Source organism: Mustela nivalis (assembly GCF_964662115.1).
Source record: "Mustela nivalis genome assembly, chromosome: 12".
Classification (NCBI taxonomy): domain Eukaryota; kingdom Metazoa; phylum Chordata; class Mammalia; order Carnivora; family Mustelidae; genus Mustela; species Mustela nivalis.
In genome coordinates, this window is record NC_139031.1 from 22820005 (window position 1) to 22846642 (window position 26638).

Here is a 26638-nt window from a genome sequence, read left to right on the forward strand (position 1 = left end):
CCCTACCCAAAGCTCCTCTGCACCCCTTTGTCTCCCTGGACTTACCTACCGTTGGTAAATCATTTCCTTGCCTACAGCGCAGTCGCCAGATTGCAAGTTCTCCAAGCCAGGCACGAGGTCCCAGGTTTCTAGGTTCCCAGCACAGCGCCTGGCTGGCAGTGGACCTTCAGGAGCGCTTGCTGGCCTTGGGGGTGGGGGACGGTTCCTTGAAGCCCTGGGATCCATTCTGGCCCAATTCAGGCAGTGGCCCACTACCCTGTTCCGGGCCCCTGGCCTGTCCCATCTTTAGGAAGATTCAATGACAGGAGCTGGAAGATGTGACTGGGAGACAGGAGGACCAGAGGGCTGACATTTTTAATTGCATAATGATTTCCTCAGCACTGGTGGTGCTGGGGAAGATGAGGCCTGCTGCCTTCAGGATGGATGGTGTGGGAATGGGTGAGTTATATTTTCCCAGATAAAAGCACCAATTGCCTATAAACTCTGATTCTGCCTGATGTAAAAGCCACTTTATTGCACATCCAGAAATTACTACCCGTATAAAGGCACATTATTGTGATGTAAAAATAGATTTTTATATAATTTTTTCATGCCACCACCTTGTAATTCCTCATTTCCAAGCACCCTGAGATTGCACTGAGGTTTATTTTTCTCTTTTAATTGTTTGCCATGGCATGCCAATTTATGATGAGATATTTTCCCTGAGATCAGAGCAGGGCCCAGGCATAAATAACAGCCATCACCTCCTGGCAGGCGGGGTTCTGGGGTACCCCAAATGCCATCAAACAACATTAGGCTCCAAGTAATGCGACAATTCAGAGTGGGATGGCGTATGGTTTCATAAGAATTTGAAGCCCTCCAGAAGGCAGGAAAGGGGAGGCGCTCCACCCCTCCCACCTGACCAGAGGGAGGGTGCAGATAGCCCCCCACCCCGCTCCCCTGCCTGCCAGAATGCAGCCCAGGGAAACCTGCTCTGGGCTGGGCTATGTTTAAGCCCCACTGGCAAGACCCAGGCAGCTCAGAATTCCTCTCTGATGAGGGAGCAGGAGGCAGGCTGAGAACGGAGCAGGGGCTGGTGCCTTGCACCCCCTCTCCACCCACTCCCCTTGGTAATATGTGTGACATTCCACAGGCACCCCTGACTGCCCTAAAAGAAGAACAAATTGTTATCTTGCAGAGATCAGAGTCCTGCAAGGCAGGAGTCTCTCTTGGTTTACAAATGTCCTTGAGATTTACAACAAAGAAGTTGCCTTATCAATAGCCCAATTTCCAAAGATACATAACTCAGTTCCTCAAGCCCTAACGTCATTCTCCCCTCCATAAAAAAACCGAAGGAGATGGAGGTAGAAGGAAAAGTAAATAAAGTTAAATTTCTTTTAAGACCTAAATCTCACTAACAAGGACGTTTGATAGCAGGAATGTAACATTCCACCAGGAGACTCCCAATTGTCTTTATGTTAGTGCCTCATTAGAGGGAAAGTGGCCTTGGCTTGATAGTAACCAGGCCTTCCATATCCTGACAGTCTTCTTTATCCCAATAGCCCTTCTGAACAACCCTTTGTCCTCACCTACCCAACTCCTGTGTATATAACCAGCCACTCCTCACAACCCGGGGCAGCAGCATCTCCGTCTGCCCACGGGTCCTGTCCCCGTGCTTTAATAAACCACCATTTTGCACCAAAGATGTCTTAAGAATTCTTTCTTTAGTCGTCAGCTCCGAACCTCACCCCACCGAACCTGACTTAGGTTCTGGGACTTCATCATTTTTGGCGAGCCAGCCAGGAGATTCATGAGTCTTTACATTTGGACTCTGAGCTTCGGTGCAAAATTGGTGAGTACTTTCTCTCCTTTTCCTTTACGCTCATTCCAGGGCATTTCAAGGAGTATGGGCTTATTGGAACACTTGCGTGTCAATTGCTCAGGCTGTAATCCTCTAGCCCGTGGCTACTCCACGGGGAGGAGAGCGTCTGCCTTTTGGCTGTAAGTTAGTACCCTGGCCGGAATGGCAATAAGACCCAGAAACTTGATGGCCTCTCTTTGTTCCTGTTCTTATAGAAAGTTGTCTCTCTTGGGCACGGGACAGCCACCTAAGTCACCAGGACGGCTGCCAATCTCAAGACTCCCGTGTGAGGTTTCCTCCTGATTGATCTAATGTGATCCCCTCCACATGCCCGGTCTAGCCACTTCTGGCCGCGAGACCTCCACTGGGAGCCGGCCGAAACCAGTACCCGATTGAATTAAAACGCAACCGGGGACCGTTTCCTAGGGAAGTTGGCTGTAAGGACCACATGTGCTGGAATGTCGCTTAGACCATGATGGATTTCAGTCTTTACTGTTTCTCATCAGTGTCGTCTGCAAACCGCTTAAAGCTATGAAATTGGGTAATTTCCCCTTGCCAAACTTTTCTAGTATTTCCATGGGTTAAAATGGCAAAACACTATCCAGTCTTCAGGACAGACAATGAGCATGGCATGGCACAGCATTTTAGTCCATTCACCAGGCACCCATCTGTAGCCTAGGATGCGATGGGGAAGTGGAGGGACGCCGGCACCCCTCCAGGGCCTTTTACGGCAGGAATGTCTTCCCAGGGAAGGCAGGATGGTGATCAATAGCGATATCTTGAGGGACGCCTCTGGTCGCTTTTGACACACAGGAACCTCTGACATATCCTGCGTGGGACGCTACCCAGGAGTCAGGGGGGATTTGGTAATGGACCTTCATTACTTTTCTGGCTTCAGTTCCCAAGGACTCTACCTTGGGGTGCCTTTTAACCCACTGGAAATAATTTGGATTGCAAAACTTAGGAAAGGACTGAGCTCCTGTAACACTGCATGGCCTCAGTGGGATCTATCAGTTAGATCTCCTCTGCAGGAAACAGGGCAAATGGACCTAGGATACCTTCACTGCTCATACCTAGGCCTTTATTGCTCTGCACCAGGACCCTGGACTAAGGGGCTTTTGTGGAATGTGTTTGCCCAAATGAGTCAGCTAGTAAACTTTCTCCTGACATATTGGATGGTAATTACGTAAATAAGCCTTCTTCTAGTAAACCCAGGTTGCTGGGCCATCCCTAGCAAAGGGGACTCTGGCGTTATTCCTGTTTCTCTTAATAGATGTGGGGGCTTCTCCCTCACTCACTTCCCGTGCTAATGGCTATAACTGGAGCCAACTGGGGTTGGTCTAACTCGAGACAGAGACCATAAGGAATATTCCCAAGCAGCTGCCGAAACTCTCTTTGTTTCGGGGAAGTTTCCCTGTGTTCTCTGGCCTGACTTGGACTGCCTAACCCCTCCCCCCCTTGCTGGTGGGAAAGCATGGCGTCTGCTCCTCTGTTGGGGCTTATGAGCTCTGAAACCGGGAATCCTTTCTCTGCCTCCTGGCAGCACTTTGTTTCTTCTGTTTCCCCCTTCTCCTGTTTCTGTGCACCAGCGTGCGTGCAGCCTGCATGACTAGCCTCTAGATCATGCACCACAGCTCCTTCTCTCTTCACTGTCAAGGAGCAAGAAGAACACCCCCACTCCAGATCTTCCCACTTGTGTCTCAGGTAAACATTCAAAGCGGAGTGGGCCCAAGTGGAACGTAAATCGCTATTGGAACTAAGTTAAGTTTGTTGGTTTAATTAAGACGTGTCTTTGAAGTTACAGCAGTAAATGTGAAACTTTTATTCTATCAGTTTACTGAAGGTCAGATAAGCTTGTGTTACTTATTAAAATTTGTTAGCAAAGAAATGACTAAACTGATGGTTAATTGTCTATCTCAAAGTTCTAATGGGTAATTGCTGAAGTAGCTTTAAGTCTTTGGTAACCTGAAAGTTTTAAAGTTTTGCTTGGATGACAAATGGAATTGAATTGTGGACATCTAGGTCTTAACCAAACAGGATAAAATGCTAAGTCGTTAATTACTGGATGTAGGTTTGTGCTTTTGACTTCTTACTGCAAAGAAACTAAGAGTATTTAAATCTGTTGGTAAACTTGTTTGCCACTTAACTGATTCATAAATTTGCCACCTGAAGAATTCTGTTGTGTAACAGTTTACAATTGGTTAATAACTAAAGGTGTTTCTAAGAATACAAAGTTCTGCTTAGTGTAACTAAGACTGATGGAAATAAGGGAAACTCTGTAGGAAAGTAGATGATAAGTAAGAAAGATTTAAGGAATGGGAATACATTTTGTTGAAGGTAAGGGAAGGTAATTTTGTCCTAAAGGAGATGGTTGTTTGGAAGGAAATGGCTTGGGACAAAACCTGAATGCAAAGGAAAGTTGTAGAAGGTTTGTGAACGGAAATCTTCACAAAAGAAATTTTAGATATGGTCAGGACAGACTAAAAAAGAAAGAAAAACAGCCTCCAAGGTGATTTAGCACTCTCCTGGCCTGCCTCCACACAGATTATACTTCCAAGTATAAGGGCCATTTGGCCTTGAGAGATTAAGGAAGCAGCCCAACGTTGAGGCACTGCGAAAACACCCTGTTACCATCCTCCGTTGCCTGTAACCATAGAAACTCACTCTAATCTGTAAAGAATGAAAGGGGAGACTGATCACCTCCCATTAGCCAGAGATGCCCAGAAGGGGAGGGTATCCAACCTGTTTGAATCTGAAGAGTGCCTGACTGTGTGAATGTGTCTGTATGGCTCCACCACTGAGTGGGCTGCACCTTGAGTCTCACGGGGCGTCTTATGGCATAACAGTCATCTACTCCCCGGAGTAGCCTGTTCCGGGGTTTATGCGGACAGGCCTTAGCTAAGATGCTCCTAAATTCCCGTGAGGGATGCAAACAGGACAGCAGGGGAAATATCCCCCCCCCCTTGTCTGTGACATCATTCATGATGGGAGGAAAACCCAGAAAACTCCTATCTTAAGACTGCACACTTAGAAGTAAAATAAAAAAAGGGAAAGACACTGGTATAAAAAGCTGGTTTTCTTTCTGTTTAAAAGGGGCAAAGTTTTCTTAGCTAATTGATCTGTTTAAAAGTGTAAATGGTTTTCTCTTTGCCTGCCTGAAAAATTCAGTTCCTATGTTTTGTTTTATCAGGTGTTTAACATCCCTAATTATATTTAGGCATGTGTTTTTAAACTTTCTAAGGTTTTAGCAATTGTTGACAAGATTTAAACCAATGATAAACCTTGGGTTACATTTGGGAAAATGCTATAACTATTCTAGAGATTCTATGCACTTCCTAAAGTTTTAATGTTTTGAGAGATCATCGCTTGATATTGTAATTATGGGAATGTTATATGTCACAGAAATTGTAACCTGATTTTCTTGCAGCTAAATTGTAAACTCCTGTGTCTCTTTAGCTCTAACCATATCCATTCTGAGTTTTTGTCATTTATAATTGTTTTAATTCTCTGGTAAAATGAGTTTTATCTTCAAGGAGATTCCTATAAAGGACTTTCAGGACAAATACAGATATTTGATATGCTTGAAAATCCTAAAACTGAAATGGGTAAGAATTTCCAGAACTGACTAAAGCCGCATTCACCAGATTTAGTAACATGGGACTAAAAGATTATAGTGTTGTGTCCCTTAATGTTTTGTCTTTAAACATTGCTGGTTCTCTCGACTGTTTGCTCTTACAGACTAGGGATACTCCCTCCTAGTTATCTGTAACTTATAGAGATGTAAAAGTGCTCATTTGTAAAAGTGCTCAAGGCATTCAAATTTTCTCTATCTGAACCCTCTGAAACCAAAAGGTCTTAGTAAGTATTCTTTCTTCCATGGCAATCAGTCATTTGCATAAGTTCAATAAGAATCTGTTCTCCTTGTAACAGGAAAGAATTGGAAACACGGGTTATTTTACCAAGGCTTTGACTGGGATGTCATATTTGAAAAGACTCAGATATGACCAGACAGCTTTAATGAACTAAGGTTGACTTTATGAAACCTGGAGCCATAAAGCCCCTTGGGCCTGTTGGCCTGATACCTTGCTTACAGAGTTCCCAGCAGCCTCACCAGGTGAGTAAAGAATGTCACTCCTTGGTAGGTGCGGAGACTCAGAAGAGGAACTCGCCCAAATCAACAGGTATTGCAGGCATGCCTGATGGCAAGTACAGAGCTTGGCTTCTGGCCCGGAGAGGCTACTAAAAGTTCAACCTAGAGATTCCTTATAAGAAGTTCCAGCAAAGCAGATTCTAAAAGATCTATATGATCACACTCAACTGTTCTTGCTGAGCTTATGTAAATAATGGGCCAAGTTTGTTAAAACTGGACTTGTTTCACAAGTGAATTAGTCCTGATTTCGCTATCTCTGTGAATGAGGATTATTTTAGAGAGAAAAATTATGTTTTAGTAACACACCTTTATGGATGTTAAATTCTAGATTTGATTGTCTTTAAATGTTTACCTAAGCTAAACAATTTGAGGTAAACTTCAAAGAAGTTGTACAATAGCTTCTTTAGTTGATCTTACTGTTTTGTGGGGATATTCTCAGACCCCACGGCACATGATTAAACAACTGAAAAATGGGATTGATTCCCCTACAACTGTATAACTTAACTAACACCTTATGTGTGGCTGGGATAATGAAATTGCCTAAAAGCCAGCCTATTGCACTCCATAGGATTAACTATCGACTTGTGGAGACAATGGATGACCCCACTTTCTTTATGATTGGATTGGATGATGCATGGGGAACTCCCCTTATCTCTTGACAAGTTTTCTCCCACTTGACAATGATCCTCTGTAATCAGGATATTGTTAAGGTTGGACCACTCAGAGGTCGTCTTATTGGTTTTATCCCTTAGTCATATTTATCCTAGAGGCCACCTCTGTTGAGGTGTGATTGCAAACAGATGCTTTAGCTAAGTATAGAACAGCCCTCATAAAAGGAGCCTCAAAGCTCACTATGGGACAGTCCCTGACTGTAATGATGTCACATCAGGTCCAGATCTGTCTTAGTAGCCAAATTGTCAAAGCCTAAGAATTAACATTTATACTGACTTCAAATATGCCTTCCTGGTACTACATGCCCAGGGAGCTATTTGGAAGGAAAGGGGATGCTATCAAGCCATAACTCCCCAATCAAATATGGGCCTAAGTTACAAAACCCTCCTTATCGCTATACTAAGGATGGCCTTAGATGTCCTGACAGCAGCCCAGGGTGGCACATGTGCAATTATCAAGACAGAATATTGTGTGTACATCCCAGACTATCACAAAAGTATCACAGGACTAATAAAGGATATGAATGCCCAGATTAAGGCTCTACAAGGTCCCTCTCTCTCTTTTAGTGATTAGTTAAGTTCCTGGTTTGAAGGAGGGCTATGGCCAAATCTCCTTTTCGGGCTTCTCATTCTTATCGCCTTATTAACCTTAATATGTTGCTCTGTTCAGTGTTTCTATACTTGGTGCCGAGACTCCATTGCTGCAATGACTTCACCACAGCAGATGATCCTTACCACGCGCAAAGACACTCCTTCACTGTCAGCGCTGGATTCAGCTGCCTCCGCCTTTCGTAACTCCCCTATACATTCCTCCACTGATCAATGTTGACCTCAGTAGGTAGGGACAGCTCTACGCCCCTATTCAGCAGGAAGAAGTTACAGAAGATGAGACCTTCCACCTTCAACCACCTTAAAGATTTAAGGGTCAAAATTGTTCAGGGGGGAATGATGAGGGAGCAGGAGGCAGGCTGAGAACGGAGCAGGGGCTGGTGCCTTGCACCCCCTCTCCACCCACTCCCCTTGGTAATATGTGTGACATTCCACAGGCACCCCTGACTGCCCTAAAAGAAGAACAAATTGTTATCTTGCAGAGATCAGAGTCCTGCAAGGCAGGAGTCTCTCTTGGTTTACAAATGTCCTTGAGATTTACAACAAAGAAGTTGCCTTATCAATAGCCCAATTTCCAAAGATACATAACTCAGTTCCTCAAGCCCTAACGTCATTCTCCCCTCCATAAAAAAACCGAAGGAGATGGAGGTAGAAGGAAAAGTAAATAAAGTTAAATTTCTTTTAAGACCTAAATCTCACTAACAAGGACGTTTGATAGCAGGAATGTAACATTCCACCAGGAGACTCCCAATTGTCTTTATGTTAGTGCCTCATTAGAGGGAAAGTGGCCTTGGCTTGATAGTAACCAGGCCTTCCATATCCTGACAGTCTTCTTTATCCCAATAGCCCTTCTGAACAACCCTTTGTCCTCACCTACCCAACTCCTGTGTATATAACCAGCCACTCCTCACAACCCGGGGCAGCAGCATCTCCGTCTGCCCACGGGTCCTGTCCCCGTGCTTTAATAAACCACCATTTTGCACCAAAGATGTCTTAAGAATTCTTTCTTTAGTCGTCAGCTCCGAACCTCACCCCACCGAACCTGACTTAGGTTCTGGGACTTCATCACTCTCCACCACCTCACCCCCCATCCCACCCGCCCATCCTCCACCTCCTCCACCTCCAGGCACAAAGCTCCCCCTGCAGAACTCTGACACCCCCCAACCCCCACCCCACGCATTGAGTTCGTGGCCTGGGTTCCTTCTCGGGTGCTTTATTTGGAAGATGAGAGACTGCCCTGTCCTGCAGAAAAACCTGTTTCCTTCTGCCCACCGCCCCCCTCCCTGCAATCTCTGAGACTGCCCCTCTGCGCCAGCGATTGCTGCGGGGGATCCGCCCAGCCTGTCCTTACACGCCAGGGCAGAGGTGGTCACTTCCCTGTCCCTACAGCTGCGATGCTGGGTGCTGGGAGGGCAGCTTCTCTCACACCCCTCCCTAGAGGGACCCTAGGCAGCCATTCACTCCCTCCTGGCCTGGACCTGGGGCCTCCTTTCCAGCTCCTGAGTCCCAGGGTTGCACTCTCTGCCATCCAAAAGCTATAGACAGCATCTCCCCAAGGGCAGCTGGCGGGGGCGGGGCTGGGGCGGCAACTCGTTGCTTGCGGCGCTTCTCCCCAGGCAGAATTGCACAGGTCTGGCGATGAATGAATGAATGAGTGCACGTTTAGATGGGTGGCTCTTAAACTTTGTTGCGCATCACATTCCCCTGCTGGGGCCCACACAGCGTTCAGTAGGTCTGAGATGGGGCCAGAGAGTTTGCATCTTTAACAAGTTCCCAAATGATGCTGATGCTGCTGATTCGGAACCGTATTTTTAGAACCGCTCCGATTATTTGTGTCTCTGTTACCCTGATGAGTGGGAGGGATTATTGACAGTAGGGAGTCGGGAAATTGGGTGCCTGCATCACCGTTCTTGGGACAGGAGTGGAGAATGGGGGGGGGGGGCGAAGGGGGAAGGGAAGAGAGGGAGCGCAAGAACAATTTTAGAAAGTGCCCAGTGACCTCAGGGCAAGGGGTCGGAAGAGGACCCAGGAAGCGGTGGGTTTCTCTGGGGCTGGGGTCGAGGGCCCTCTGGCTGCCCCAGAAAGCGCCGGCTCCTCGCGCCCGGCCGGCTGCTGCCTGGCTCCGAGCAGCCGCCGCCTCTCTCGGTCGCTCAGGTTGAGCCCCAATGCGCGCCGCCCGCATGCAGGCCGCGCCCGGCGGGGAGGCTCGAGGCCGCCGCAGCCCCCGCTCCCCTGACCCGAGGGGAGCCCCGGGGCGTCGGCGAGGGCCAAACGTCCAGGCGGGCCTAGCGTGCCCCGCGTCACCGCCCCCCCCCCCCCCCCCCGCCCGCCGAGCCCCGGTGGGGGGGCGGGCGGAGAAGAACTCGCTACCGTCTTCGGCGGGAGACCTGGGACAGCGGGGAGGACGCGGCGGGCCGTGGGTGCCCCGGGCCCCCCACCCTGCCCGGCTCCTCGCTAGTCCTGCAACCCTGGCCAAGTCGCTTCCTCTCCTCGGTTCTGCATTTGTAAGATGGGGGGACGGTGGTTTCCCGCTCTGAGGCTCTAGGGAATTGTGCTGTAGAGGACACGGAGGAGCTCCTGCAAAACCAGCCCAGTGACCCATCCCCTAACCTTCGCTCGCAAGCCAGCAGCGGGTGTCCTCGGAAGAATCGCCATGAATGGACTCCCTTCTTGGCTGCTAACCACAGCAGGGCGCAGACCGGCCGCCCTCGGGGGCCTCCCGCAGCCCACCTCCAAGTCGGTCTCGCGACCGCCTCGTCTTGTCCTCTAGGGGGCGCTAGTTCTCGAGTATCATTGTGGTCGCGGGAGTTTGGAGTCCCACCTCGGTCTGCGACCTCGGACCAGGGTACGACCTTGGACCACGGGAACGTGGCTGTGGGAAGCAGGCATGTGATGTGCTTGGCACAGAGCCTGGCACAAGGGAGCACGGCCATGTTTAAGGCCATTTGGGTAAGGAGAGCGTGACTAGCCCTAAACTTTGCCAGGTGCTGCCCCGCCCATTTCAGCACAGTGAACCTGGATTTAGAAATTTTGAAAAAGACCCCAGAAATCATCAACCCGGAGCAGGAGGGCTTAGGATTTCTCTTTTTCCAACTGGTAAAGGCTGGCCATAGGTTCCCAGGCTGACCTGTTCTGATGGAAAGGTAAGGGGTGGGTGGGGTGGGAGGGACATGAAATTCTGGGCTCTCCAGCCTTGCTCCCCATTTTTTCTCTGGGTCTGGTTCCATGCAATGCCGCCTGCCTGGGCTGAGCTGCACTTTAGTCATTCATTCATTCATTCATTGATAAATCACTTACTGAATACATCCTACTGATAAATACTGTGCCAGGGATAGGGATAGGGATACATGATAACACCTGGCCTGTCTTCTGGAGATAAAATGGGGGGCAAAAAGTCCTTCTCTCACAGGGCTACCCATTAGCACTTAGCCCAGTGCACAGAAATGGTTAGCTGCTACTGACACCATGATCCTAATGGGAGCTTGTAGTCTCGAGACCCTACACTCCGTCAGGTGGGTCAGCCGTTCTCTCCTAGAGGAGAGCGCTAGCCAGCCAACCCGGAGAGCCGAGTCAGGATCTGGTCCTTTCTCGCTGATTTCTGTCTCTGTTTAGCATGAATTGTCTTTTCTCATGGTCTCCAAACTCAAGCCTTAGTCTACCTCCTAGAACCTCTCTGGCATCCGGACAAACTTTACCTCCCTCCCCGTGGTAGGCTCCGGAAAAAGGAGTGTGGAGACCTTGTTCATACTGCCTGAACACCCTCGGGGAGCTTGTTAGAGATGCAGACTCAGCCTTGCCCCCCACCTACCGGATCTGAACCTACATTTTAAGGAGACTCCCAGATGAGTTATACGCCTGTTCAAGTCTGAGAAGCACTCTTCCAGGGCCTGCTAGAATCACAGTCCTACCTTCAGCAGAGGAAAACGGAGGGCTGCTCTTCAGGAAATGCCCCCAGCCCAAGGGGCTCAGATACTTCCTGGGTCAGGGCCTCAACTCTTCCTGCTGTTGGAGAACCCCTTGTCTCTGCCTTTAGGCGCCTCTCCCTCCCCAAGAAAATAAGTCCTGCTAAAGTTGATTGGATTCAAATACGTATAGATGATGGCCACTGACAGGGCAAAGGGCTTGACGCTCTCAATTGTGGGTCTTCCAGGCCCAGGGCAGAGTAGGTGCTGAGCTCATATGTTTATTAAACCGCAATCTATTCTTTGCAGTTGGAACACAGATCAGTAATCGGGTAAGAACCGACTAGGTGGGGCCCCGACTGCTTCGAGGAGTCCAGTCTCTCTTCAAGCAGAAGCCGATGCCTGTTGTCAGGGCTGTGAAGGAAGTGACTGCTGCTTGGATGGGTCGGAACCTCCTTCCCACAAAGCAGCAGAAGCAAATATAGGGGACACACAGGACGATCCCTCTTTCCCATTCTCTTGGGAGACATCAGTCATGGATTGCAGCTGACTTTCTGGCATGACCTCGGAATCCTTCTCTCCATAGCGCCCCAGGGACTATCCATCAAACTCATGGCACTACTGGAGATCTTTGCTTCAGGTTTTCCCCTGGGAACCACCCTCTCCAGATCAGGCAAGAGGAGGCAGGAGGCCAGGCCTGTTCCGAGCGATGCTTGCTGTTCCCTCCCTCCCACTGAAGCCCCCCCTGAGTGGGTGTGCTGTTGCCCCTTGGGGACTGTCCCCCCAGATGAAGCCCAGCCCCAGACCACATAGGTCCCTTGTCCACATAGGCCTCTCTCCCTAGGGGGCTAGGAGACCACATAAGTGGCCAGCATGGTGGGTCTCCAGGAGGCTTTCGATGCTCTCATGCCCTTTACGGCTCTGGATTGGGCACTGACCTGTTAGCCTGTCACATGGGAAGGCCCCCAACAGTCATGCACTGTGGTGTCCTGGAGCATTCCCCTCTGACCCCAGGGTTTTGGTGGACTCGAGGGGAATCTAGCAAGAACGCACACTCAGATGTTCTCTTGTCCTCCCAGACACGGTGCCAGCACTGGGGTTCCTGCCTTGGGTCAGGGGACGTGACAGCCATAGCACCCCAGTCCCCTAGTGCGGCCCCTGCAGCTGACCCCACTCTCCATCCCCACCATACCCCCCAGCTGTGCCAGCGTACTCGCCCATGTCAGAAGAAAAAGGCATCATTTCCTGCTGCTCACGAACCCAGGTGAGGTCTGCAGAAAGGAGTCCGGGTGGGGCTCTCAGCTGGTTGTTGCCCTCCCCACACACAATGTCCCCCTCAGGACGGGCAGGCGCCCTCACCAGGCCGCCGTCAGGCCTCTGCTGTGTTTACTCTTGTGTCTTCAGCAGATCACAGGGGCTCAGGACACATGAGCAGACTGAGCTGCTGGCCCCCAGGGTCCGTGACCGCCACCCCCACCACCCTGCAGCCGGAGCCAGTGCGAGCCCTTCCCTGGAGACACACGGGGATTCGCCTCTGGGACCTCAGCTCCCGGCCTCCGCTCCAACACCCCGATTCCCATCTCTTCTGAACTGCACAGCATTCCCACGACGGGATGTGGCCTCTAGGCCTCTGGGTTTTTGTAGCATTGTCCCTAGTTCTTTCACCAGAACGGGGGCTCTCCCGACTCCCCACTGAGTGTGGGATGCTCCCTGTCCCCCCACCACCCTGAGCTGTGGTGGCCGCTCCCGACCACCGGCTGGGCACTGGACCCCAACAGCTGCCTTACATGCCCCTCACTGAGTTCTGGGGTTTCCAGGAAAGGTTAGGTTTTGACCCTCAAATTAGGGTTGAGGAAACAGCCTCAGAGGCTAACAGCCTGCTTGCGGGGCACCCCACCCCATGAGACTGAGGCAAGCGAGGGCAGCCTGACCGCCCTCAGAGCCGCATCCTCACTGAGCTGTGCGGACTCCTTGGCGCGAATCTCATCTCCACATTCTCTCCCAGCGTCAATGCAGCTTAATAATGACTGATCTGGGTGCCCTCTCTCTAGAGAGGATCAGCGAGAGATTCTCTGAGTCCTGAACTTGGAGCGGGGCGCTGAGGGGGCGGGGGTGCTGCAGTGGCCAGGAGGAGGCCTGCTGAGCCACCTGCCCCATCCATGCCACAGCCCCCTGTGAAGCCTCTGAGGCCCAGACGATGCTGTCCATGGCCAGCTGTGCATGCAAACAGGAACACGTTCCGAAGTCCAACACAGGGACCACGGAGGTGAACTGCGGCTCTGGCTTCTGCTTCTGGACAGACAACTGGGAAGGTGAAATGCTCAGGCCACAGCCTCTGCCCCTGGGCCACACTCCCCTATCCCGAAGCAGCACCTGGGCGGCTGCGGAAAAGCGCCTGACCTGCCCGAGAGTTGAGGGCGAGCTGCGTCCTTGGTTGGGGCAGCCGCATCACTCCTTTGGGTTGGGGCCGCCTGCTCACTGAACCACATCCATGTCACCCACTCTCAGGGCTCAGCAACTGGGCCCAGGGCTTAGAATGACCCTATTGAGCTGGGATGATGGATCTGTGCTGCCAGGGAGTCAGCAGCTAACACCCTCAGGCCGCAGGAACAGGGACTGTGGCCTCCTGCTGGCCTTGTCCAAGGTCCTGAGGTGGCCAGGACCAAGCTGGGAGATCCCCATCCTGCCTGGCATGCGTTCCAGTCCCAGGTTTCGATGCTCCCACAAAGGTCCCTAGAGACTGTGACACCCTCATTTTCCCAGGACTGTTTTTGGAAAAAATGTCTTTTGAAAGACCCTGGCACCAAGAACAGTCAAAATTAGGGTGACCTAGTTCTGTCATTACTTTCGGCGGGGGTGGGGGGGGTAGGAGCTTGCTGGGCCGCTGATGTTTTAGTTCGATCTGAGTGGTTGCAGAAGGGTTTGGGTTTATGAACACCTACAAGCTGGATACTTAGGATTTGTGTACCTTGAAGTGACACATCAACTTGAGAAGTGATCTGGGAGCCCTGAAGCGTCTTATGCAGGCCTTCCCCATCCACACTGGCTGCTTTTCCCCAAAGGGCAGTGGAACTCCAGCTGGTCAGCAGCCAGAGCTGGCAACGCCAGGCCTGAGCTCCAGTCCTTAGCGGTACAGTGCCTGTGACACTGGAGCCCAGACGGGCCGGCAGAGGGCTTTGCTCTGTGTTCCCCCTCAATCAGACCCGTTCTTCTGCTGGCAAAACCTGTTGAGCCACCTTGTCCTTGAAAAACCTTCCACAACTTTCCTTGGTAGACTGAAGTGCTCCTATTTGAGGTTTCTCTAACCCTAACTCCTAGGAAAAAATGTTTCTCTTTGAGTTCCCATACTACCTTATGAGTGATGTAATCAACATGTATTGATCTACCTCCCAGACCTAGAACATCCCTAGAAAATTACATTCCATCACATCCTTCCTTAACCCATCTGGAGAGGACCACTATTCAGATTTTGGTGTTTATCATCCTTCTGCTTTTCGGTTTCATATTTTAGTACATATTTCAAAGGTGTCCATGTGTCCCAGTTTGCTCAAAAAAGTGCCAGTTTATGTTTGTGGCCCAAATATAAGGCTTTAAATGTCCCTTTACACTCTCAAACACATCCCAGAAGTTAAATGATCATTCAATAGATACATATGTGGGAGTGTATTATTTGGTTTTGAACTTGGGAATAATGGCGCATATGATATGAAGTCATCTGAGATGTGCTTGTTTCTAAGATTTATCAGTGTTACTCCGTGCGGCCACACTTTCCTTGAGTAATACTCCCTTGTGTGGATACACCTTTCGGTGTCTGTGGTGCTCAGTTTTGTGTGAGTAGGAACTCAACTCCAGGGACCGTTCTTGCTGGCAGGGGCAGTTCTCACAGGTGCACATAGCCCTTGGTTGCAGAATCAGAAGGAGACTGCTGGATCCTGGGGCATGCACTGTGTCAGCTTGACAAGCCACCGCATTTGGACCTAAACCTGTTACCAGTTAACTGGGTTTTCCTATCACCGGTATCTGCGGTCCTCAGTAGGCTGTGGGCCCAAGGATATGAGGGCTGATTGCTCTGTCTCAGCACTTAGAACAGTGCCTGGAGCTAGGAGGGAGGTGCTCAGGAAATGCTAAGTGCCAGACTGCCAGGGGGCTATGGGCTCAGGCAGATCCATTCCTACTGAGAAAACAACTTGAGACGTTGCTCTCGGCGCAGCAGTATTCTGCACATGCCAGGCCCTACAATGGCTCCGCAGGGAGCAAGGCTGAGTGTTCTGCTTGCTGGAGGGGTCGCCTCCCTGCACCCAGGGAAGGGAACCCTGGCTCCCTTCCACTGAACCAGGTCCTCAGTGCATCCCTTAAGTCCCTAGGGGCCAGGCCCACCGAGACGGGCACCCACCACGGTGAAAGCCAGGATGCAGAGAACACAGGCCAGGGACCGGTTTTCTATTCTTGGCTCAGCCATAAATAAGCTGGATGACCTTGGACAAGTCACTTTGTCTCCCTCCTTACCAGATAAAATGAGTTTGGACAGTGACAGCTAATTCTTGAACAAGAACTCATCAGGCTCACCAGGGAAGCTTATTTAACGTGCAGAGTTCCAGGCTCTGGACCATAGGAATTGAGGGAGCGGTTCTGGAATGGGAAGTGATACGTGCAGATTTACCTGAAAATGAACAAAAAATTGGAAATGCTCACCGATGGTGAAAAAATTGGTACACAGGGGGTTCTAATAAGCACTGCCAACCCTCAGCTGTTCCCTACAGGCAAACACTTTTCATCATCTGTTCTAGATTTTCTGGTGGTTACCATCATTGCTAAACAACAGGCCAGTTCTTGTTTTATCAACTTCACGAACATTACTCGTTGTCCTCCCACTGTGACAGAAGGCTCAGTCACAACCCCAGCCCCACTCCCAGCGGGGACCTGGCCCTTTCTGGCAGCTGCATTTTAACAAGCTCCTCGGGTGATTCTGAGCCAGCTGGTCTGTCTACTGGCCACACTTAGAGAAGCACTGGCCGAGGGAGGCTTCAGGGTAGACGCTGAAGTTCCGTCAGGGCATCTCTTACACTCCTGGTCGGTCTGCCTGGCTTCTAGAACTTGCTGACAGACCCTTTCCCCATCTCCAGGAGCTCGGAAAGGCTGGGCATGGAAGGCATGTGGGCAACCGCATTCTTCCCTGTTTGTAGTGGGCGGAACTGCCCTGCCCTGTTATCTTGCTACCCCGTCAGATCAAGCATCACCTCCTGTCCCCCAGTTGCATAATTAGAAGGAGCAGATTTCGCCTGTGGGGACTGGCAGAGCTCGTGCTCTAGCAGACTGCTGAGTGTCTGACTTCATGAGCAAGAAGGCGTGGATTCCGACAACAGTCCGTACAGAAACAAGGCGCGCAGCAAAACTAAGCTACCAAGGACACAGCCCAGACAATGCCAAGCTGGAGGGGGCAGGCACGCGAGGGCCTACCTGGCCATTCTCCACCTATGTAAAACTTAAAACCAGGCAAAACTGAAAACCAAAACAACCACAAATAAAACAGACAAGACCCATCTACTGGGATAAAGATCAACAGAGGGAGCAAGCGTGAGGGGCCGGTGATGTTCTCATTTTTGATTTGTGTGTGTACACGGGTAAGTTCACGTTGTAAACACCTGAGCTGCGTCCTTGTAATTTGTGTGCTCTTCCGAATGTTACTTCCTTACAAGGGTTCCCAATCAAAGAGCAGGAAGAAACACCAAGCGGCTCTCTTCCCCCCTGCCCTCCACGATGGGCCCAGGCAGGCAGGGGAAGCCGGAGATGGGGCTGGCACCTGCGTGGCTCGGCCTGGGGCCTGGGTCGGGGAGGGCGGATCGCTGCGCTTGGTTCAGAGCTCCAGCCTGGAGCCCCACAGAGCAGAGCAGCCTGCTGGGTCAAGGAAGAAGCTGGAAATGAGGCCCAAGCATATTCCCTGGGAATGATGACAAGGTACTAGCCAACCAAGACTCATATGCCATCTTCCCCACCTGCTAGCAGCCAAGCTGTCCAGGGGGAGGGTGGCGGATGGGCCCCCAGCCCGCCTCCCCAGGCTGCGAGCCAACCCAGTGTAAATATTATTATACTCCTACGCATCTGAAGGACGTTAATTATTAAAACACATGCCACCCAGGGTAGTGCACTGTAATTAGGTTCAAATTAAATTAGCATCCTCTTGTAATTAGGACATCAATAACCACTCTTGAGGCACCAGTTCCCTAGCCCCTCCCCGATGCTTCCCAACATTGGACTAATGCAAGAAAAGGGGTCCACTGACTCTCCATGGGATGCAGAAATAATCAAAACCATAAATAAAGCAGAGGTAGTTGCACAAACCCTTCTTTCCACCTCCCAGCTCCCACCACCCTCCACCTTCCCTACTGGTTCTGTTCACTGGCAAAGAAGGCAGACAAGGGTTACCAGGGAGGGTCTTGGGTGGTGATAGTTTCCCTGGTGGCTCGCCCAAACTCTGGGCTCTGATGCATCGGCCCTCAGAGACTGGGAAACTTCCAGAGCCCGTTCAGAGCACAGCAATGCTGCTTTCCTGCCACCTGTTAGCTTGTGACTCTGCCCTCCTCTGTGACACCTTCCCAGTCACTGGGCAGGGGCCTTAGCCCCTGGTCCTGGTGCACTGGCCACTGCTGTGGCTCCTTCTGGAGCTTTCAGCATCTGCTGGTGGCTCCAACTTGGCCTGCATGCCCCCAGAGCCTACAGAGACAGCCTTAGCACCTACTGGACTCAGTGCTGCCTGGGTCTTAAACCGGACTTGGGGGCTACATGGATGGATGGATAACAGGTGCTCAATAGGCTTTGGGGTTCAACTGGAAAGGGGGATGGGGAACATGTCTCGTAACTCTGGCAGGGGTAGGAACTCTGGACAGGTTTTTGGTGCCACTGACTGAAGAGCTGGTATTGACTGGACTCAGCTATGTACAAAAGGCAAAGCCTTCAATGCACCCGTGCGTGAGTGCTCCCGAAACTCGGCCCTGTGCGCGCCTGGCTCTCGGCACCACAGTCCCAGCCCCGCCCACACAGAGCCCAGGAACCCAACAGACATGATGGGGGAGGAACTGAGAGGAAGTGGCAGTGGCACCCTCCAGCCCAGCAATGGTCTGGCCTGGGTTGAAACCAGCCTGGGAAGAGAAAGAAAAGAAGTAGGAAGGTGCGGGCATCATTTCAACTGGAGAACCACAGAGGGCTTATCCTTGGGCACAGACGTAACCAAGGCAACCGTGGAGACAGTGAGCCAATTCCAGACCCTTTTGCGAGAGAGCAGGCTGGCATCTTGCCCCCTGCCCCTTGTACTCACGGGAAGTACACGCCAACCCACCTCTTGACCCTACCAGGAGGCAGAGAAACCAGTAAGGCGATCATTCTCTTCACGACTAGCCTCCACCACGCATGACCAGAAAACGTGAGCACCCGGGTCATGGCCTTGTGAGGGGCATGGGGTGGTGGGGCAAACAGCTTCTCCAGGAGTGAGACAGAAGGGGTCCTTCACATGCCTGCTGACCTCTTGGGTCCCATTAGGGGCTATACGAAGTCATGGGAAACACAGTTTACTACTGGACCATAAAGGGTCTGATTCGAGGACCATAAGCTCTCGGTCCGGCTCACCCAGAGGGGTTCTCAGGCAGGTAGAAATGGGAGTCCTTGAGAGGAAGGGAGCACATGGATTTCTGGAGATTCCACTGCCCCAGTCCCTTCTCCCCTCAGCTAGCTGGAGTACAGCCTGAGTTCAGGAAGTACATATCCTTTTCCCTAAAGACAGGTTCTGGGTAGAACCCCATGTGAACCCTGGGCCTCAACAAGTGGGTAGAAGAGCAGAATTCCCAGGAACCAGAATATTCTGGGGCCCAGGACCTTTGGTTTAGGGAGGAGAGCTGGCCAACCAGGCCCCACCACCTCCCTTGACTTTCCCCAAGGTCAATGGGACCAATCTTCATGGCAGCTTGGAGTGCCACCCCAGATTGGAAATGGGGGGCCAAATGTGGGGCCACCAGGAAGAGGTGCCATGTTTCACAGGAATATGTGCCTAGAATGGGCAGGGCTGCTCAGGTAAGGCTGTGGGGCTTAGAACAGGCAGATCCCCCCGACAATGGGCTGACCTCTCCGTCGCACACCTACCTCCTCTCCCTGGCACTCCCCCAGCTGCACAACAGCTTCCTCACTGCGCACCACAATGGCTGCTCGAGCTTCCCGCCTCCATCTGGGGCTAGGAGCAGCCTGGGCTTTCTGAGCTTGGTGGCCAGCTCTACATTGAGGACCTGGGGGATACCTCATTAAGTCAGACAGCACAAGAGCTAACCTAGAGAGAGAGGGTCTCCTTGGCGAGCAGTCGTGACCCCCTTGGACCCACCCTTGCCCCCACCGTGTTCTCCGACTCCATTTGCCAATGAACACACACTTCAGGAGCCGGGCAGACACCGAGGCCCCTGCTCTTAACCCACGCTGTACCAGCTTCTCTGGTGGTAGTCTTCACTCCAGCCACAGCAGGACAGGGAAAGTTCCCTCCAGCCCCCTGCTGGGGCTCCAGCAGAACTTGGCCAAGGACAGGATCTGCAACTCTCTGTAGGGGCCTGGTGAGACCGAGCGCAGCCTCCCACTTGTGGCCAATCCTGGGCATTGCTTGCCGAGCTGCTCGAAATCTCCCAGGTCCTTGAGGGCGGCCATGTGCAATGGGGTCTGGACTGACTGATGAGTTCAGAGGGAAGATCTCCAGGCTTCTGCCTGACGGCCACGCCACCATCACACCTCCCAGGCCCCTAGGGCTGAGGCCAGGCGTGCAGACGACTGTGCTGATGGTCACTCAAGTGCCCCAGTCTCCTCCTTCTGGGGCTGTCGAGATCCCACATGCTGGACTCCACCATGACCAAACAGGGCTGCAGACAGCAGGTACTATTTTATTGGGCCTCGAAAGCTTTAAATACAGAAGTGGGGAGGGCTGGCAGGGGGCAGATGTAGACACGCTGGCATCTGAGAGCGGACGCATCAGAGGAATCACATAATCAACAGCTGGACAGAGCTGGGAAGGAAGGCAGTCTGGGATAGATGTGGGGAGGCAGTTGGCAGCTGGCCTTAGGGGGTCAGGATCACGCCCTACATTAGGACAAAGTCTTTCATGTTTCTTCCTGATATGAGGGCAACTTAAAAAAAAAAAACCAAATAAAAATATAAAATCAGCTGGAAGAGACTGTGGACAGCAGTTCCTGTCATCTCAGAAGACAGTGGCCTGCCCCCTGAAAGCCTTGGGCTCCCCCACTCCACCTCTAGCCCAGATGCCACCCCACAAGACATTTTCATACACGGAAGCAAAGCTGGACCCAATCTACACCCCCGATCTGGGGTCTGGAGCTGAAGACACCCTCCCTGCAGAGGAGGAGGTACCGGTGTGAGCGGGGCTGGGGGCCAGGCCCGCTTCCCTCCTTAGCGGCTGTAGCCAAACTCATCAGCATCATCGGCCCGGAAGTCTCCATAGCGCCACAGGTTCAGCTGTGAGAAGGGAGAGAATGACCGTGAGGGAGATGGGACCCGCTGGAACCCCGGGACTAAGCCCTCATTTTAAGCTTCCCCTGGAATCCTTGAGGTACAAACTCACCCTGGCACTCTTGGCTGACTCCTGGGCATTCAGGTACTCTGTGATCTGGAGGGACCAGGGAAGAATGGGAAGTCACAAAGAGGGCATTTGCAACTGAGCAGCTGGAATGACCCCAGAGACTGCTGGGGCTGGTTTGCATCTCTCCCTTGCTCAGCGGACTGCCAGCTCCCCCAGAGTAAAATCCCAAGTGCATTGTCACATGGTCCTCTCTGGGGTTCCTTGCTTCTTTGTGCTGGCTGTTCCATCCGCCTGAACTGCTCTCCCTTCAGGTTCACCTGGCTACCCCAATCACCCCTCCCCCACACTCTGGATTCCCTTGATTTCTATGTTCTTTTTTTCTGTTGCATTTTTTTTTTTTTAAAGATTTATTTATTTGACAGAGAGATACCACAAGTAGGCAGAGAGGCAGTCAGAAACAGAGGGGGTAGCAGGCTCCCCGCTGAGCAGAGAGCCTGATGTGGGGCTCAATCCCAGGACCCTGAGACCATGACCTGAGGCTTAACCCACTGAGCCACACAGGCACCCCCATTGCATTTATCTCTTATCAGTCAACTTCACTGATTTAGTATATATGTTTTTGTCAACTCTTGCTTGAACATAAGCTCCATAGGGCAGAAATGCTGTCTCTTGTTCATGGAGATACATAGGTCCTCAATACATGCTTGCTGAAAGAATGAATCAATGAATGAATGAACACCTGTAGGGTGTTTATCTCAGATACCAGGCAAAGGAATGTTCTAGACACTAGAGACATTACGGGCAGCTTTACAGGGGAGAGAGTGAGATCTTAAGCTTCCACAGGGAAACTGAGGCTAGCTCCCAGGGCAAACTCAAGACACTGAGGGTCTCCACTGAGAAGACTAGGGGTGTCATGCTTCTCCTGTCCAGAGGAGACACAGCAGCAATTCACACTGGGATCTTGTTCCAAATGAACAAGGATGGTGGCCCTGTACAACCCGTGCCACAGACCCACAGACCATGAAAGAGAGAGGCCTGCATAAAGACGAAGTGACAGGCACCGTGGAGCGAGAATGGGGCTTTCAGCTGGTGTGCCCTCCTTCCTCTCAGAGGGTGCGTGGGGAGCAGCTCGGTGCCAGTGCCGTGCTGGCACAGGCTTCCCACCAGCCCGTCCTGAGGGCGAGAAGACAGTGCAGGCAGTCCCCAGCTGTCGGCTGCGGGCCCCTCGCAGTCCAGCCTGTGAAGCAGTGAAGCCTGTGGTGCCCTCCTTGTCTCATGATGGGGAGATTCAGGCCCGGCCCGGCTCCATGCCCTGGGGGCTTTTCAGATAGGCTGGAGGGCTAGAGGGGCAGTCCTTTAGGCCCCTTGTCCTAGTTGAATTTGGCTCCAGGTGGCACTGCGTGCTAGCAGCTGGCTCCCGACTCGGGACTTTTACGTTAGAGAGAAGGAAGTGATAGAATGAGGCAGAGGCAGCCGCAGGCTGGGGCCCTCCCCAGGCCACCCCTGGGCAGGCTTTCCAGCCTGCCACTTGGGGACACCCGCAAAGGGACACTTCCCACTCTAGCTGATAGCTGCATTCTCAGTCAAGCCTGTGGCCAATTAATTTGGGATGTAATTAGCTTTTTTTTTTAAACCCCAACAAACCCAAATCCATTATCTTTCCCCAGCAGGAGCAGCAGGATTGAGGTTTCCCTGCTCTTTCACTGGCTCTTGGTGCAGCCCTGGCACCCTCTGTGATGGCAGGTGGAGAGATGCTAGGAGCCGGCCCTTACATTACGTACCACTTTCTGGAACTGTTTCTCCTTGCGTACTTCCACCATGACCAGTCCCTCCTTCACCAAGCCCAGCCCCACGTCCCCCTTGGAATCAGCAAACTGCAGGGTGACGTGGGGACAGCCGGCGCTCAGGTGTTCCACATTGAGCAGGCACTGAGTGTTCTGGATATCCCGCACCACACTGTCCACGGCATCTGTTCGAGCATCCTCCTGGAGCAGAGACACAGGCAGGTTAGTGGGAGAGCGAAGTGCGAGCTTTAAAGACAGCCACGTGAGCCCCGGGTCCTGTTCATGGACCTCCAAGCACGTGTCCAGCAGGCACCAGCATCTCATTTCCTGCTCAAATCCTAACGAGTAAGGAAACAGCCTCTGGACAGGAAATGCCCCCTCTCCCTGTCCTGTCTTCTCTTCCCGCCAAGCCTATCTACATATATCCCATCCTTGTCACCCACCTGCCTTGTGTCTCTGTGAAAAAGTGGCTTTTGTCCATCCAAAACTCACCACCCACTCACTGCCTGGTCCCAATCGCACCCCCACCTCTGCAGGACTGTGCCTCAGCACCATGAACCCTCACAGTTCCCACTCGTGCATGCACTGTCCTCTCAGGCTCTGTCCATGCTCATGTCTCCCTATGCTTAGAGACTGCCCTTGACCTATCTTGTCACCCTCTTCTCCTGCTGTCTCTCTTCTGCCCTTCAGATTTCATGAAAAGACAGAACATTTTAGGGCACGGATTCCTACCCCACTGTGCCCCTTAGTGCCCTGCGTCTGGCAGCAGCCCCACACGGACTGTCCGGACTGCTCGCTCTGAGCTCCATGGACCTCAGCTGGCGCCCAAGCCGAGGGGACCAACCAAGCCTTAAGCCTGACCTCCCTGGGGAGCTGGACACTGCAGACTGGGCTCCCCGCTCCGGGAAACTGGGTGGCTCTGCAGCCCCGAGCCCACGTTCTCCTCTCTGGACACACATTCTGCTCAGGTTCTTCTTTGGATCAGAGAAGGCCAGCACTTGCAAAGTTTCCCTCTCCTCCACATCTTCCACACACTTGCCCTGTGTGCGTCCACCTTCTAGCTACAAGTCCGTGATTCGAGGTCTTCTCTCTTTCCAAGCAACACTATCAAGCCGCCTGGGGCTCCCACAGCCCCTGATCTGCTCCTTTTCATCCTAGCATCTTGGCCAACAGCATCATAGCCACATGTAAGAAACCCAGTCACCTTCGGTTTAGCATTCCCTGCTCCCCACCCCAAATGGCACTAAGGCCGGGCCCCTCTGACGTGGCCCTGGTTTGACTGTCACTGTCTCTAGCCTGGACTTCCAAGTGCCACGGTTTCCTAGGACTCCAATCAGTCTCCGACGATGGCCCCTGAAGGAACTTGCAGAACCAGAGCTGCCCATGTCAACCCTGCTGAAAACCCTGCCCCACCCCCAAGCCCCGACATCTCTTTCCATTCTCCTCTCGTGCCACTGCCCACAAGGTCCTGGACTCCCAACTGTGTGGACGAGTCTCTGCCCAAAGCGCCTGGGCCCCCTGGGCCCATCCGTCTAAAGAACCAGTTCAGACGCTCCAACGCCGCCACCTCTGTGCACCTTCCCTCAGCTTCCCCCGTCACTCCCATCTCACTGACAGACCACTTGTCACTGCTTCCAACTTCTGGCATCAGTGGCTGAATGGAGGGAGGTAGACAGGGAAGATGGGAGAGAGGGAGGGAAGGAGGGATGGGGGAGGGAGAGAGAGGGGGTTGTGTGCAGACTCACGTCTTGGGGCACCTGGATGAAGGCAAAGGCATACTCTGTGGCTTGAGCAGGCAGCACACGAGTGCTGAAGGCAGGTGGCAGGGTCCCCAGGCGGGTGGACGGCAGGATCTCTCTCTGCAGAGGACAGGTCAGGCCGGCAGCATTACACACTCAATGCCCCATTGTTCTCACAGGGACGACTTCTGTGGCTGGACCTCTGGAATTCTAACTTGGGCCCCCTCCACGACTCGCTCCTGCTTAGCCCTGGTTGGTGACGCCCAAGGCTGGCACGCTGGCCCCACAGCAGGTGGGGAGGCAGACAGCCGAGGCTCATACCTTCTCAACCTGAGCCTGGGCTTGGCACACCTGGGTGCTCTACTAAATAGTCAGCTTGGTCCCTGGTCTCCAACCATGATTTCCATTTCTCTCCAGTGCCTTCCCTCTGCAACATGGCTTCCTGGAATGCTTCTCCCACAGGCTAGGGGGTGCTCTGCTGGGAAGGCACACCGAGACAAGGGTCCTAACAGTCCCTCAATATGGCAGGACCCCTTCTGTGTATTTCCTGGTAGCAAGTTGGGAGCAGGGCCCCCAACTCTGGGCTTTGGCTCATTGACCCTCAGTGCTAGTCCTTGTGGAAAGTGGACAACCTTCATCACACCACAGGAGTGGCGTGGTACCAAACTACAACTTCCTCTCCTGCTTGCTGCTTTCCCCACAGGGAACCTCCCAGAACTATTAACAGATTCCCAGGCCCAGCCCGAGGGGGCTTTTCTCAAGGGTGCCAGGCACTTTGCCCCATTGTGATTTCTCAGCAAGCCTTGGTTGGGGGCCCAGCGCACAGGCACCTGGTCCAGCACGACCAGGAGCCGCGGGGACTTGAGGGTCTCCATGGGCCTGCTCTTCACAGAAGCTGGGCAGAAGAGCTGGGTGTGGTGGGTGTGGCTGGGCACTCATCCTTGGGGCCTGGAAGGGAGACTTCTTGGAGTCCAGTGGCCTATTCCACCAATAGCAGAGCTGCCTACATGCTCACCATTCTGTCAACTGAGGGGTCAGGGCTTGTGGGGACTTGCTCTAGGGGACTACTGTGCAGCCCCCCGGGGCCTCTTGTTTGCCTAGTCCTCCACCTCCCGGTCCCCCACACTCACGTTGCCGTAGTCAATGTAGAAGACGTGTACTTTGGCGGGAGACTCGACTTTTTCCACTCGGGCGCGGTACCTGCAACGGCAGTGTGGGCAGAGCTCAACGGACAGCCCTGCCGAATCTGGCCACCCCGGAGCCTTAGCAACAGCAGGGCAGGGGCACGATACCGCCAGGCCTGGGGCTCAGGGTGAAGAGCCATGGGTGTCATGGAGGGCAGTTCTCAGATTCCACAAAGACCCAGGCTCGGGGTGCTGCGGCCACCCCCTAATGGAATCAGAGCATAGCTGGGAGCAGAGGGAGGGAGAAGAGAGCATGTGGAGCAGATTAATGTGTCCTTGGGGCATAAAGCAACAAGACTAATGACTAGATTGATGTCTGCTGTTTAAAGCCAGCACACTAAACAGCAGCTGTAATTAGCCGGCGGATCTGTCTGGGAGGCCGCGGCAGGGAACACATCCAAGTCACTTCGTCACCCAGGGAAGGCCGTGGGCCCTACTCTTCTTGGTTGATGAGACATAGTGACCTTCTTGCAACGTGTGAGTGCCCCTGCTCATGTCCCAGACAGCTGGGGTGGAGGGTCGGGTGGCAGGTCTGGGCTCACTGAGAACCAGTCTCCGCCCTCCCCACCCTATGTGACATCATTTTCCCTGTGTGGGGCGAGGGCTGTGTCGGAGAGTCTCAGCCCGCCACAGCTCTCCCACCAGAGCTTCCCAGGAATGAGGAGAGACACCGCTTGTATACTCCAGGCTGCCTGGGCTGCGGGCAATGAAGAGGGCAATATGGGAGAACCGCCAAGGTCAAGCACCACTGCCCATGGAAACCAGGTTGCTAAGGCAAATGCCTCAAGTCTACCGGGTAGCTCTGCAGGCCTGTGTCCTGAGCACAGACCGGCTATTGCTGCTGCTTAAGACTCTCTGGTCCGCTCGGGTCCCAGTGGCTTACCACTCTCCATCTACAAACTTGGCAATGCAGAACTCTCCCCGGCGGGGCGCGTAGGAACCTTCAACAGGAGGATGGCTGGCAATGTCATTTCGCATGTTCTCCATCAGCTTCTCCAGCTGGGTGCCTGCAGGGGACAAGGGAGTGAGCCCTGGGTTGGGGAGCAGGCAGGACATGGTGCTGTGTAGGGCTGGTATGCCGTGTTCCATAGGGAAGTCCCCTATGGTCTCTGCTTAAGAGGGTCATGCTGTCCTCAAAAGTGGGAGGAGGACTTGCTGACACTTTGGGCTTCAGAAGCACACAGTTTTCCTTCCAACCTC

The 26638-nt window shown here is 52.6% G+C and overlaps 1 protein-coding gene across 1 annotated transcript in view; it reads right to left on the reverse strand.

Annotated features, from left to right (window-relative positions):
• Nucleotides 1-20058: 20058 nt before the first annotated feature.
• Nucleotides 20059-26638, reverse strand: part of SND1 (staphylococcal nuclease and tudor domain containing 1) — a 411376-nt gene continuing 404796 nt past the window's right edge. The window contains exons 19-24 of the mRNA XM_082694082.1: nt 26322-26445; nt 25385-25454; nt 24261-24374; nt 22513-22716; nt 20774-20818; nt 20059-20667 (exon numbers count right to left, since the gene is read on the reverse strand). Of these exons, the coding sequence (XP_082550208.1) occupies nt 20602-20667; nt 20774-20818; nt 22513-22716; nt 24261-24374; nt 25385-25454; nt 26322-26445 (623 nt within the window). The 3' untranslated portion in view covers nt 20059-20601. The remainder of the gene's footprint in view (nt 20668-20773; nt 20819-22512; nt 22717-24260; nt 24375-25384; nt 25455-26321; nt 26446-26638) is intronic.